Source organism: Bison bison, unplaced genomic scaffold (genome assembly GCF_000754665.1).
Source record: "Bison bison bison isolate TAMUID 2011002044 unplaced genomic scaffold, Bison_UMD1.0 scf7180017864485, whole genome shotgun sequence".
NCBI classification, from domain to species: Eukaryota; Metazoa; Chordata; class Mammalia; order Artiodactyla; family Bovidae; genus Bison; species Bison bison.
This window is the reverse complement of record NW_011495045.1, coordinates 7388315-7403471: the sequence shown is the minus strand read 5'-3', so window position 1 is coordinate 7403471 and position 15157 is coordinate 7388315. Positions and strand designations below refer to the sequence as shown.

Here is a 15157-nt window from a genome sequence, read left to right as displayed (position 1 = left end):
GCCCTCCGGGAGCCAGCCGGCTGGGCGGTGTTGGGGGAGGCGAGAGCCAAGGCCCGGGCCGCGGCTGCGGAGCCGCGCTTCGCACCGGCGGCCTGGTCGGTCGGGGAGCGGGCTGCCGCCGACGGTCGACAGTCGTCGTGCAAAGCGCCAGTCGGCTTGGAGGTGTTGGGGAAACATCCTTTTTTTTTTTTTAACGAAAATCATTTTTAATATAGATAAATAAATAGAATCCGTGTCACAGAGGCCGTTTTCCTGGCCTTGCCGTTCCGGCCCTCCTGCTGGCAGAGAATGTCTTTCCTTCCCAGGACCTCATGGCGGGGCTTCCCTCAAAGAACTAGAATCAAAGGGCAGGAAGGGGCGCCGGGATCAGAGTCCAGCCCTCTTCAGAGGAGTAAACGGAGCCTTTGGAAAGGTGAAGTCCCGAAACGACGTAGGGACCCAGCCCCAGCCCAGAGCTAGGGGCTCCATGTCCTTCTGGAGAAGCAACCAGGAGGAAGCACCCAAGCACTTCTTTACCAACAAGCTTGCTTCTCTCTCAGCGCCCCCTGAGCCCTGCCCGCACCCACATGGCCATTCCCCATCTCTCCTCCAAGTGGCCCAGGATGGGACAGGCAGTTACCAGGAATACCGGTTATCCCAGTTGTGTCCCTGTCCAGATAAAGCCATTCGGTGGCCTCCTGGAGGGGCCAGTGAAAAACTCTAAAGAACACCAGACTTGACCCTCTCTTGACTTTTCCACCCCCTTCCACCACCTCTCTGCCAAAATCCCTGGAGCTCCTAAAACCCCCAGGTTAAACTTACCCTTCTCAGTCTCGCCGAAACCTGGGGACTGGACCCTACACATTGAAACTCCAGCCAGATTCCACTCCCCGCAAAGGCCAGACTGCCACCCAGTAGTGAAAGGAGACACAAGTGAATATGTATGTGCCCTGTATCTAGACTCTCAGTCAAGAGCCCCAGAGGTCGGCGGGGCGGGGTGCAGCTGAACTGCGTTGGGATGTGGTCTGGAGGTCAGAGATAGGTGATTTACAGTTTAGCTGCTGCTCTTAACTGCCTTTGTCCTTTTCAAGCCCTCTTTTTCCCCGTTTCTTTCACAACACTTGCAAGTCCTTTCTCTTCACTCCTAGAGAGGTTTTGGTTTGTCTTCTAAAGTTGGAAAATAGGGTAATGTACCCACACGTCCTTGAGAAGTAAACCAAGGCACCCTCATATGGGGCACATGTAGAAGAAGGGAACCGAGGAATCAAACACCTTCCACATTATGGCAGTCTCTTCCAGGAGATAAATTTTGTTGATAGGTCCTCAAAGAAGGCACCAAAGATTCACCGCAGTCTCTCAGCAATGAGGACCCCCAAGTGCTTTACATTAATTTGTACTTGCCACAAGACAAGTATGTTGTGCTGCCCCCAACTTCCAGGTAGCTTAAAGGAGATTCGGTTGGTTTAAAAAAAAAAAATTACTTCCGGCCCACACTGTCTGAGAAATGTTTGTTGGAATAGTAGCTAAGTCATGCACATTTCACAATGTGAGGCAGAGACTCTGTTTTCCATCATCATCAAGGAGTCCTCAGAAGTCAAAAAACGAGAGAATGGGGGCAAAAAGAAGAGGCGAGAGACTACCGTGAAGCATGTGGATAAGAAATTTGGAAAGAAAACAGGCAAGATCTGTAACACCACAGCTACAACCAGTTCTTACTAGTGGAAATGGTTAAGATAATTAGTTGTGGCTTATGAAATGGAAAGGAATTGAGAATGAAAATGGAGTAAAACTCCTCAAAATACACAAAATGCAAAATGACAGTAATCTCCTGGCCTTGACAGTCTAGATTACAAAGGCACCACTGAAGTCACAAGACCCGACGGACTAGCTATTCCTCCTTCTGAGGAATTACTTGACTGGATGAAAATTAATATTTCTTTCAAGTTGTATGTATCTTTTCCAGAATTTAGACAACACAAGTTTCCTGTCAGTATAATCATAATGAAGGAAGTCATGCAAGTTTTAAATCAGTTTACAAAAAAATGCCCTATAAAACATTTTCTAGTTCATTCTCCAAGTTTTTAAATTAAATAGGTTACCTAACTTTTTTAAAATTCCAGGCAGAATAAAATGTGTATTTTAATTTAAAATTGATAAGTAGTTATGGCTACAAAAGAAGTTTCATTATTTTAAGTTGTGTTTAACTTACCGGTCAGGCATCCTAAGTTTCCTCTGCTGTATCTGATGTGCTCACCAGGACAAATAAATGCAGAATAAGCAATGGTCACTGCAACACTGCTCTAAAGAAAAGTAATAGGGTTATCATCAGCAATTACAGGAAAAGCTTGGATCCAGGACAGAGCTTCTGTCGGGTGTGAAACTGTTTAGCCTAACGTAGGAGTGGTAAAGCCACACTGCCATCCAAGAACCTTCCTCAGTGTTGCAGGCATATCTCAAGAACTGTTGGCCATTTCTTGAACCTGTAATTGACTGGACCCTTGAGGAGTTTACCTTCAGATACCTAATTTAAGTTATAAACAGCTAATTAAAAAGTATCCTCCCACGTTTCCATTTTGTTATCCTATTTCACAAGATTTTACCTTGCAGTTTCTCATGAATGCTAACCTCTCATCTCCCTCTCTCTCTCATACCACACACACTACAGGTACACTCAGCAGTCTCCTACCTCTAGTTGTAAAATTAAATGCAGAATTTGTAAGATTCCAAAAGAAATACATTCCTAAGACAAATCCATAGAGAGAGAAGGTGTTTGAGGGAGAGGAGTATGGGTAGGAACTGCTTAATGGGTGTGAGGTTTCCTTCTGCAGTGATGAAAATGTTCTGTAATTAGTGGCAATGGTTGCACAGCATTTGCATGTACTAAAACTTCCTGAAAAGCATGCATTTTGTGTTATGTCAGGTGTACCCATTTTTTTTAAGAAATGTATTCATTTATGGAAAGTTTGCCATTTTTCAACAATAGTATTCACTGGGATAAAAAGTAAACCAAAAGTGGTCTTAGAAAATCTTAAAAAGAAAGAGAATTTGAAGGAGAAAAAGAGACGTTTTGTCCATCACACTCACTGGAAACCCCAAAAAACATGGCACTGAATTTACTGTTTAGTTTCTCTATGTGCAGCCAGAAAATACATACAAATTTCATTTAATGAATGTTTCAATCTCTCAGCTTTTGCCATAGGTGGTTTCCTTTGCTGCAAATCTATTTCTCTCGTGTTACCATTAGTGCCCATTTTCTTGTGTGCTGTCTTTAGAGACAGAAGGCAAGCACCTATAGCACCACCACAATATTCCCTTCACATTCTCCAAACCTTGCCTGGCTTCACCCAGACTTGCCGTCCTTCGGTTAAAAAAAGACAGGGATGGATTTCTCTGGCATTCAGTCATTTTAACTCATCTTCTTGGTAACCCTTTTCAATTGCACCATTTGCTTGCAAGGCCTTCCCAGGAGACAGCACCCAGGGCCTAACTCATTTGAGTAGAGTTCCCATGTCATATAGGCTCATATTCTCAGTCATCTGCCTCAGATACTCCACACTGCATCCCTATTTCTGAGCATCACCCTGAAGCTGATTCTCACTAAGCTGGCCATACACTTACACGTGAAGTCTGCACTCTGGACTCTTAATAAAAATTTCAGAGTTCCTAACTATGTCCCTTTGGAACATAGTCCACATGTCCAGTGTAAGAGTCTCTGTTTTCCAGCTCCTTCCCCACCCCAGGCTCTTACTGATGTGATCATTGTGCCTGCTCTTCTGTTTGTTTTTTATTTCAGTAAATACCACTTCCATAGTGTTAATTTGTTCCTTAACAGTTTCATAAGATGCCCAGTTGTGACAACATGTCAATTATGAATGCGGCATAGTAAAAGATAATGGTGTCTCACAGCCATAAAATTTTGATTAATGGCATCCCTCATCTTGGGTCCTTGAATTTGCACACATATAGACCCTAATATGATAAATAAGACCCTTATCATGTGCTCTAGACATAAACCTCCGGTTTAATGCAATTAGAAAATATTAACTAGAGTGATTGTTTAATCATTTAAGGATAATTAAAAATACAGTAAGAAGTTCTTCCCAAAGATGTCTGCCAGAAATGTCTTACTGCAATGTTATCTGCATTGAGCTACATATATAACAAAAGGTATCACATGTGGAGCACCATGGCAGATATTAAACAAGGGGCTTATCAGATATTATCTTGTCTCATCTTCACAACACCCCGATGAAATATACTATTATTATCCCCATTGTACACATAAAGAAATTAGAGACTCAGAGAGGTTAAATAACTCATCTAAGGTCACTCAGTTAGAAAGGATTCAAGCCTAGACTTGTCTAGTTGCAAAGCCCTTGCTCCTCTGCTTTGTTATTCTGCCTGTCACCACCTAATAAGCTTGGGACAGCACAGGTGATGCCAGTAAGCATAACTAGGGCTTTTTCCTGTTGGCTCCCTTAGAGATGATGGGGACTCAGGCACCAGTAGGGAACTGGAACTAAGCATTGACAGTGGAGGCCAATGTAAAACTGGATGGGAAGAGTGTATCGGGAGTAATACTATCTCTTTCATGGGGTTATTGCTAAGTTGCTGAGTTGTGTGCCACTCTTTGCAAGCCATGGACTGCAGCATGCAAGGTTTCCCTGTCCTTCACTATCTCCTGGAGTTTGCTCAAACTCATGTCCATTGAGTCAGTGATGCCATCCAACAATCTTTTCCTCTGTCACCCTCTTCTCCTCCTGCCCTCAATCTTTCCCAGCATCAGAGTCTTTTCCAATAAGCCAGGTCTTCACATCAGGTGGCCAAAGTACTGGAGCTTCAGCTTCAGCATCAGTGCTTCCAATGAATACTCAGGGTTTATTTCTTTCAGTATTAACTGCTTGGATCCCTTTGCTGTCCAAGAGACTCTGAAGAGTCTTCTCCAGCACCACAATTCGAAAGCATCAATTCTTTGGTGCTAAGTCTTCTTTATGGTCCAGCTCTCACATCCATAATGACTACCGGAAAAACCATAGCTTTAACTATACAGGCCTTTGTCAGCAAAGTGATGTCTCTGCTTTTTAATATACTGTCTGGGTCTGTCATAGCTTTTCTTCCAAGGAGCAAGTGGCTTTTAATTTCATGGCTGCAGTCACCATCTGCAATGACTTTGGTGCCCTAGAAAATAAAATCTGTCACTGTTCCCACTTTTTACCCATCCGTTTGCCATGAAATTGGATGCCATGATTTTCATTTGTTCACTGTTGAGTTTTAAGCCAGCTTTTTCACGCTTGTCTTTCACCCTCATCCAGAGGCTCTTTAGTTCCTCTTCACTTTCTGCCATTAAAGTGGTATCATCTGCATATCTGAGGTTGCTGATATTTCTCCCAGCAATTTTGATTCCAGCTTGTAAGTCATCCAGCCTGGCATTTCTCATGATGTACTCTGCACATAAGTGAGATAAGCAGAGTGACGATACACAGCCGTGAAGTCCTCCTTTCCAATTTGGAACAAGTCCATTGTTCCATGTTCGGTTCTAACTATTGCTTCTTGTTCTGCATACAAATTTCTCAGGAGACAGATAAGGTGATCTGGTTTTCCCATCTCTAAGAATTTTCCACAATTTTTTTGTGATCCACATAGTCAAATCTGCCTGCAATGCAGAATCAGCATGCACTGCGGCAGACCTGGGTTTGATTCCTCGGTTGGGGAAGACTTTGACTGTGTGGATCACAATAAACTGTGGAAAATTCTGAAAGAGATGGGAATACCAGACCACCTGACCTGCCTCCTGAGAAATCTATATGCAGGTCAGGAAGCAACAGTTAGAACTGGACATGGAATGACAGACTGGTTCCAAATAGGAAAAGGAGTATGTCAAGGCTGTATATTGTCATCCTGCTTATTTAACTTATATGCAGAGTACATCATGAAAAACACTGGGCTGGATGAAGCACAAGCTAGAATCAAGATTTCTGGGAGAAATATCAATAACCTCAGGTATGCAGATGACACGACCCTTATGGCAGAAAGTGAAGAGGAACTAAAAAGCCTCTTGAAGAAGGTGAAAGAAGAGAGTGAAAAAGTTGGCTTAAAGCTCAACATTCAGAAAACAAAGATCACGGCATCTGGTCCCACCACTTCATGGGAAATAGATGGGGAAACACTGGAAACAGTGTCAGACTTTATTTTTCTGGGCTCCAGAATCACTACAGATGGTGACCGCAGCCATGAAATTAAAAGACGCTTACTCCTTGGAAGGAAAGTTATGACCAACCTAGATAGCATATTCAAAAGCAGAGACATTACTTTGCCAACAAAGGTTCGTCTAGTCAAGGCTATGGTTTTTCCTGTGGTCGTGTATGGATGTGAGAGTTGGACTGTGAAGACGGCTGAGCGCCAAAGAATTGATGCTTTTGAACTGTGGTGTTGGAGAATACTCTTGAGAGTCCCTTGGACTGCAAGGAGATCCAACCAGTCCATTCTGAAGGAGATCAGCCCTGGGATTTCTTTGAAAGGACTGATGCTGAAGCTGAAACTCCAGTACTTTGGCCACCTCATGCGAAGAGTTGACTCATTGGAAAAGACTCTGATGCTGGGAGGGATTGGGGGCAGGAGGAGAAGGGGATGACAGAGGATGAGATGGCTGGATGGCATCACTGACTCGACAGACATGAGTCTGAGTGAACTCTGGGAGTTGGTGATGGACAGGGAGGCCTGGCGTGCTACGATTCATGGGGTCACAAGGAGTCGGACACGACTGAGTGACTGAACTGAACTGAACTGAACCAAACTGAACCCACTCCAGTATTCTGACCTGGAGAATTCCATGGCCTAGTCCATGGGGTCCCAAAGAGTTGGATACAACTGAGTGACTTTCACTCACACAGTCAAAGGCTTTAGCAAAGTCAGTGAAGCAGAAGTAGATTTTTTTTGGAATTCCCTTACCTTTTCTATGATCCAGCGGATGCTAGCAATTTGATCTTTGGTTCCTCTGCCTTTTCTAATGGGAGAAGGCAATGGCACCCCACTCCAGTACTCTTGCCTGGAAAATCCCATGGACAGAGGAGCCTGGTAGGCTGCAGTGCATGAGGTGGCTAAGAGTCGGACATGACTGAGTGACTTCACTTTCACTTTTCACTTTCATGCATTGGAGAAGAAAATGGCAACCCACTCCAGTATTCTTGCCTTTTCTAAATCCAGCTTGTACATCTGAAAGTTCTTGGTTATGTACTATTGACGCCTCACTTGAAGGATTTTGAGCATTACCTTGCTAGCATGTGAAATGAGCACAATTGTGTGGTAGTTTGAATATTCTTTGGCATTGCCTTTCTTTGCGATTGGAATGAAAACTGACCTTTTCCAGTCCTGTGGCCTCTGCTGAGTTTTCCAAATTTGTTGGCGTATTGACTGTAGCACTTTCACAGCATCATCTTTTAGGATTTGAAATAGCTCAGCTGGAATTCTGTCACATCCTCTAGCTTTGTTCATAGTGATGCTCCCTAAGGCTCACTTGACTTCACACTCCAGGATGTCTGGGTCTAGATGAGTAGCCATACTGTCATGGTTATTTGGATCATTAAGACCTCTTTGTATGGTTCTTCTGTGTATTCTTGCCACCACTTCTCAATCTCTTCTGCTTCTGTTAGGTCCTTGCCATTTCTGTCCTTTATTGTGCCCATCTTTGCATGAAATGTTCCCTTGATAGCTCCAGTTTTCTTGAAGAGATCTCTAGTCTTTCCCATTCTATTGTTTTCCTCTGTTTCTTTGTATTGTTCACTTAAGAAGGCTTTCTTATCTCTCCTTGCTATACTCTGGAACTCTGCTCGGGGTATATCTTTCCCCTCCTTATTTGCCTTTCACTTCTCTTATATTCTCAGCTACTTATAAGGCCTCCTCAGACAACCACTTTGCCTTCTTGCATTTCTTTTTCTTGGGGATGGTTTTGGTCACCACCTCCCGTACAATGTTATGAACCTCTGTCCATAGTTCTTCCAGGACTCTCTCTACCAGGTTTAATCTCTTAAATCTATTCGTCCCTCTACTGTATAATAATAAGAGATTTGATTTAGGTCATGACTGAATAGGCTAGTGATTTTCCTTACTTTTTTCAATTTAAACCTAAATTTTGCAATAAGGATAGTCAACAAAAGAGTCCCAAACGCAGTATTTGGGTGCAATCTCAAAAATGGCAGAAAGATCTTTGTTCATTTCCAAGGCAAACCATTTAGCCTCATAGTAATCCAAGTCCATTCCCCAGTCACTGATGCCAAAGAAGCTGAAGTTGATGGGTTCTGTGAAGACCTATAAGACCTTCTGGAACTAACACCAAAAAAGATGTCCTTTTCATCATAGGGGATTGGAATGAAAAAGTAGGAAGTCAAGAGATCCCTGGAGTAACGGGCAAGTTTGACTGTGGAGTACAAAATGAAACAAAGTTTAACAGAGTTTTGTCAAGAGAATGCACTGATTATGGCAAACACCCTCTTCCAACAACAAAAGAGATGACTCGACACATGGACATCACCAGATGGTCAATACCAAAATCAGATTGATTATATTCTTTGCAGCCAAAGGTGAGAAGCTCTATACAGTTAGCAAAGACAAGACCTGGAGCTGACTGTGGCTCAGATCATCAGCTCCTTATTACAAAATATCTGCATAGGTCTCTTTAGTCTAGAATGTGCTTTGGTATTTTCTTACTTAATCCTCTAATAATTGTACAACATTTTGATCATGGCCATCATACATCAAGTTAATCCAAGAAGTCCATTACCTATGCTCTCACACACACACACACACACACAGACAGTACGTGTCCCTCTAGAAGCAGGAAAGGTTTTGAGTGATGGGAGCTTGTAATGTAGGATACTATGGGTTTGGAAAGGGGACTGGGTTAAACAGAATTTAAGGGGCTGAAGATAAAAGTGAACAAAAGAGCAGGGAGAAAGAGAGTGGGCAGCATGGTACATCAAGAAACAAGCTTCAGATTAGAAATCAGGAGACAAAGTTCCATCTTTGCTTAATTGGCAGCTTTGTGCTTTGTGTGCTTGGGCAACTTTGCCTCTATCCAAGGTCTGTTTTCTTGTTTGTAAATGAAGGCTTTGGTTTATCTCTGGGGTCAAATTTATCAAAATTGTCTGTGATTCAATAACAGTAGTTAGCTTCAGTGATTTTTAGTTTCCTCTCAATAATTTTCCACATAATGAGCATGTATTACTTACATACCTTTATAGTGAGCATGTATTACCTATGTATCCAGAAACAAAAAGATTAAACTTTCTGTGGTCTAATTCCTTCAACCACAGAAAGGCTTTCTTGTATCAGTTTATGCCACTTCAACCTTTGAACAGGACTAAATGTAAATTATCTTCAAGGACAATGATCCATAAAACACTAATTAAATTAATTAAGTTTTTTTTTAAACTAGTTGCAATAATGTGTTTGAAGTAACTCTCAACAAATTTTTCTGCCACAATATATGGTATTATTTTATTCAAGAGGAAAATGGATGATAGCTTTCTAGTTTTGATACTGCACTCAAATTGATCTCATTATTATATCTCTGGGGAATTTTGAGCTAGTCATTAAAGTAACATATGATACCTGTTTATTTTTAGACTAGTTTACTTATCTGCTGGGTCCAAATATTTATAAGATAGAAAGTAATATCACCAAGTAAGAGACCTTTGTGTGGTAACTCTTTTGATGCCTCTGTACTTTAATTTTTTTTAATTGTTTAGTCCATGAGCCATCTGAAATTAACAATAGATTTTTGCTTCCTGAAAAACTGTATTTACATATGAAGACTGGTTTTCCATACATACCTATAGTTGCCAAAAATATAAAAAAATATGCTGCTAGAACTGATGGACAAAAATATTTTCAAGGCTATCACTCTCAAAGAATGGGTTCTCTAACTTTTAAGTTTCCTTTTATTTTGGAAGTCCAGCTTAAGCCAGCTTCAGCTTCTTCAAGAGTTGTTTTCTTACAAGTGGATACATGTGATTTAAAACTCAATTGAGTGTGTTCAACTACTGGGTTTTTGATTCCTGATGTATAGCAGGCACTGTTCATGTTGTTGGAAATGCGTCATAAATGAATCACTTCTTCCTTGCTGGGCAATGAAAATAAAGCATGTGTTTGCCTCAAAAGAAAAAAAAAAAAAAAGAGTTGTTTTCTTAGGTTCACCTGACCCTCCATCAACACTGCCTGTGAGTCTCCCCTTTTCCATCCCCACCCTTTCCCTCTGATGGACATTAATGGTCAGTTACTGTGCTGCGGCAAGCTCAGCATCCCATTTCTTGTGGTCATGAGGTATGTACATTTTGTAATCTCCTTTGTGTTCCTAGCATTAAGATGCATCCTTAAGAAGTCACACTAGAAAACATTAATGTTTTGACTAATTTAAAACTATAAATGAAAAACACCTGGGCTACAATTATCAGTTTACGAGGATATAGGGTATCATTAAATGAGTTTGCTTGTTTCTTCTTAGTACCAATTACTTAGACATGCCTGATTTGTTTTTCCTCATGTGAGCAATCGATAGCCCTTTAAGGTAAAGTGGACTGACCTATAATGATGATTAATTGTGTGTCAGCTGTTCATAGGGTGGACCATCTAAGCTAAAGTTGAGTGCTAAGGATAAAATGATTGAGGGAAGGTTCATATTTGCATCATAGAAGTCTCTTCAGTCCACTGAAAAAAAAGTCTCACTACAGTTAGTAGCTGACCAGATCTTTAGCAAATTAACTGTATTCACTTACCTATTGTGAGCTTATACTGAGTTGGTGGATAAATATTTAGGAAATAATTCCTCACTAAAATCTCATGAATTAAATTAGTATTTATCTTTATTTGATTGTGCTATATGGTGCCAAGGGAAATCTGGCATATTTTCTTTTTCAACTGTTGACACTTTTTAAAAGTAAAAGTATATGACAACTCTCCTGATTTATTCTGTTTCCTGTTTCAAAGGCTGCTTGGCTCATCAATGCCTTTTGTTCCAAACTGCTTTGCAAACCATAACAGTATATGAAGGCCCCAACAGACAAAAGTCCCAGAAGTGCCCTAACCATGCCTTTTGGTCAAATTAAGTAGCTATCTTCTTATAGAAAAAGATCAAAATAGTTTTGATCTTTTGTTTTGATACTTCCAGTTCAAAATACTTTCATGTTTGTGAAAAGACAGTTTGGCTTACACTACTAAACCTAAAAGTCCAGCCAAATATATAAACTAACGGCTCAACCAACAAAAGAGTGGGTAACCATGCTGGGATGTTTATAAGGATTACTGGTCAAAATATCTCTCTGATACATTTCCCTTTATCTATATATGTTCAGGTCAACTCTGGGTATAAATTTTGTTCAAATTATCCCTGTGTAAATATTACTTCCTCAAGGGAAAGGAAACATCTCTACTGAAATCCATTTATTTTGAAATTAAAAGAGAAAAGAAGATCCTTTTGATACTTAGTCCAGATTCTCTGAACTTAAATTTTATTTGCTGGCTCTGCTGTTAAGAAGTTAGACACTGTTGTTTAAACTATTCCCGAGAACAGGACTCTAAATGTCAGAAGGAACTAACCTGGATCCAAGATTTAGTCTCCAACTTTGGAACAAAGGGATAATTTGTGAGAAGATGACAGTGGCTTGCTTCTTTGTCTTTAAGGAAGTATTAATAGTAAGACATAGGGTGGGACATTCACTAGACAAATCTGAGTTCAATCTACTTCCTATTAACTATGTGATGAGATTACAAACTCTCTGGACTTCAGCTTCCTTTTTGAATAAATTGGAGATAGTGGTGTCTCTTTGCATAGTCAATGTAAGGCATAAATGAAATGCCATTGGTATGTGGTGAACCTCAAATGTCAATTTCTTCATCAGAACTTAGAGACAGACACCTTAGAAACCTGTTAAGAGTTATCTTTTCACTGATCTCCACATTTCCTCAATCTGTGTTTTGATTTTGTAACATAAATTTATTATCACTCCCTATCTGGAAAAAATAGTCCATTTGTTTACATTCATTATTTTATTTACCTTGAAAGCTCATTTTCAAACTGTCAGAAAAGAACCCTGATTAGAGTTGCTCAAGTTCATGCTCACTTGTTCTGCCTTCTATAATTTCTTTGTATTCAATCATTCCTCCTTTAAATCTTCCTATTTACAAATTAAAGTCCCACATTAGGGGTTAGAACTCATTGAAAAATTCTCAACCAATCTTCCTTCTGATCTTATTAAGGAGTTGGGTAGTACTGACCGGCCAAACCTCCTAGATAATTTTACAAACAGGAAGTGGGGTGTAAAATGGGTGTGCACACCCAGCCTAAAAGCAGGGATGCAGAGCGGGGTGGGGTATCCGTTAGCCACTGAGTTGGATAACTCACCCCATTTCACTGGAATTTCGGGAAAACATGTTTGTCTTGCCTAACAGTGTGTTTCTAGTGTCTAGCATAGTGATTATCACATGGCAGCTGCTTAAAAAATGTTTGTTGACTGAAGGAAGGCATGGGCAAATAGATGCCACTGAGAATGGACCTACGTGTACTCTGCTCAATGCTATGGCGGCCTGGATGATGGGAGGGCAGTTCAGGGGAGAATGGATACATATATACGTATGGCTGAGTCCCTTCACTAATCACCTGAAATTACAACAACATTGTCCATCGGCTATAACCCAATACAACATAAAAAGTTTTAAAAATAGAATCTACCCATGTGTTCGCTTTGGTGAGATACTACGTGTTATACCTGGTTATACCTGTTAATAATGCTTTCAACTGCAAGTCAGAATGCCTATCCAACAGTGGCTTAAATAAATGAGAGTTTCTCCCCCTTACAGTTTGGAGAAAGGTTGTTCGGGCCTATGTTGGCCCAGTAGCCCTATGAAGTCAGGTTTAGAGCCTCTGAGAGTCCTTGAACTTTTGTGACTGGCAAGATTGTTGCAGGAGTCCCAGGCGTCATGTCTTCCAAGGACCATGTGCAAGAACAGATGTAGCTAGTGATACAGAGCAGAGAGCTTCCTTGTCTCTTATCAGAGAGGAAAATATTTCATAGGAGACCTCTAGGGAATTGCCCCTTATACTTCATTGGTCAGAATTGGCTTTCATTCTCACTCCTAGGCCCAGAAACTAGGACCACTTTCCCTGAGATCATTGGATCCCCAGCTAACATCTGTGAGCAAGGAAGAAGAAATAGAAGAACGGCTTTGCCATCCTCAAACCTACTCTGGAGGGATTGTTAAAACTCAGTGTACTGTTCATTTTCTTCGGCGATAGCTAGACATAAAATGAGTGCTTTTAGTTACCACTGCTAGAAGTGAATGCAAAACTAAGGCAATGTTAATTAATTTGTTAATGTTAATTAAATAATTTAAATAAAATACTGTGTATAATTCAAGGAAAACAACTAATAATCCCTCAGATTTTTTGTCCGTGTCTGTGATGTTGCTACCATTCCTGAAGGTGTGTATCTGAATGGCTTTTTGTCTTCATAAAGGAAATAAGATCTGTTTCAACAAAAAGAAATCAATTAAGATCTGGACTGATTCTGAAAACTTATCTTTTATTGTGAGCATAAGAATATTGACTTGTGTTTGCCCTACCAATCAGTGACCACAAAAATAAAATCATGAATCATAAAGTGAAAAATTCAAACAGCTTTCTAGTATCATAGATACCTTAGATATTATATCTAGTATACAGTATCATACAAGCCATCAAAAAAGTGGAATCCAACCTTTTGAAATTTAACTTAGTTAAACTATATTTCTTACTTCTCTTTTTTTGTTTGTTTGTTTTAATTTTATTTTATTTTTTAACTTTACAATATTGTGTTGGTTTTGCCATATATCAAAATGAATCCGCCACAGGTATACATGTGTTCCCCATCCTGAACCCTCCTCCCTCCTCCCTACCCATACCATCCCTCTGAGTCGTCCAAGTGCACCAGCCCCAAACATCCAGTATCGTGCATCGAACCTGGACTGGCGACTGGTTTCATATATGATATTCTACATATTTCAATGCCATTCTCCCAAATCATCCCACCCTTTCCCTCTCCCACAGAGTCCAAAAGACTGTTCTATACATCAGTGTCTCTTTTGCTGTCTCGTATACACGGTTATTGTTACCATCTTTCTAAATTCCATATATATGCGTTAGTATACTGTATTGGTGTTTTTCTTTCTGGCTTACTTCACTCTGTATAATTACTCAGCCATTAAAAAGAATACATTTGAATCAGTTCTAATGAGGTGGATGAAACTGGAGCCTATTAAACTATATTTCAAATCCTAAAAGATGATGCTTTGAAAGTGCTGGACTCAGTATGTCAGCAAATTTGGAAAACTCAGCAGTGGGCACAGGACTGGAAAAGGTCAGTTTTCATTCCAATCCCAAAGAAAGGCAATGCCAAAGAATGCTCAAACTACTGCACAATTGCATTCATCTCACACACTAGTAAAGTAGTGCTCAAAATTCTTCAAGGCAGGCTTCAGCAATACGTGAACCATGAAATTTCAGATGTTCAAGCTGGTTTTAGAAAAGGCAAAGGGACCAGAGATCAAATTGCCAACATCCGTTGGATCATCGAAAAAGCAAGAGAGTTCCAGAAAAACATTTATTTCTTCTTTACTGACTATGACAACGCCTTTGACTGTGTGGATCACAATAAACTGTGGAAAATTCTGAAAGAGATGGGAATACCAGGCCACCTGACCTGCCTCCTGAGAAACCTGTATGCAGGTCAGGAAGCAATAGTTAGAACTGGACATGGAACAACAGACTGGTTCCAAATAGGAAAAGGAGTATGTTAAGGCTGTATATTGTCACCCTGCTTATTTAACTTATATGCAGAGTACATCATGAGAAACACTGGGCTGGATGAAGCAGAAGCTGGAATCAAGATTGCTGGGAGAAATACCAATAACCTCAGATATGTAGATGACACCACCCTTATGGCAGAAAGTGAAGAAGAACTAAAGAGCCTGTTGATGAAAGTGAAAGAGGAGAGTGAAAAAGTCGGCTTAAAGCTTAACATTCAGAAAACTAAGATCATGGCATCCGGTCCCATGACTTCATGGCAAATAGATGGGGAAACAGTGGAAACAGTGACAGATTTTATTTTGGGGGGCTCCAAAATCACTGCAGATGGTGATTGCAGCCATGAAA

The 15157-nt window shown here is 40.5% G+C and overlaps 1 protein-coding gene across 1 annotated transcript in view; it reads right to left on the bottom strand.

The window, feature by feature from the left end:
• SLC40A1 (solute carrier family 40 (iron-regulated transporter), member 1) overlaps window positions 1-15157 on the bottom strand; it is a 115154-nt gene that overhangs the window by 22988 nt on the left and 77009 nt on the right. Inside the window, exons 2-3 of the mRNA XM_010862937.1 lie at window positions 2189-2279; window positions 3-178 (exon numbers count right to left, since the gene is read on the bottom strand). Of these exons, the coding sequence (XP_010861239.1) occupies window positions 3-178; window positions 2189-2279 (267 nt within the window). The remainder of the gene's footprint in view (window positions 1-2; window positions 179-2188; window positions 2280-15157) is intronic.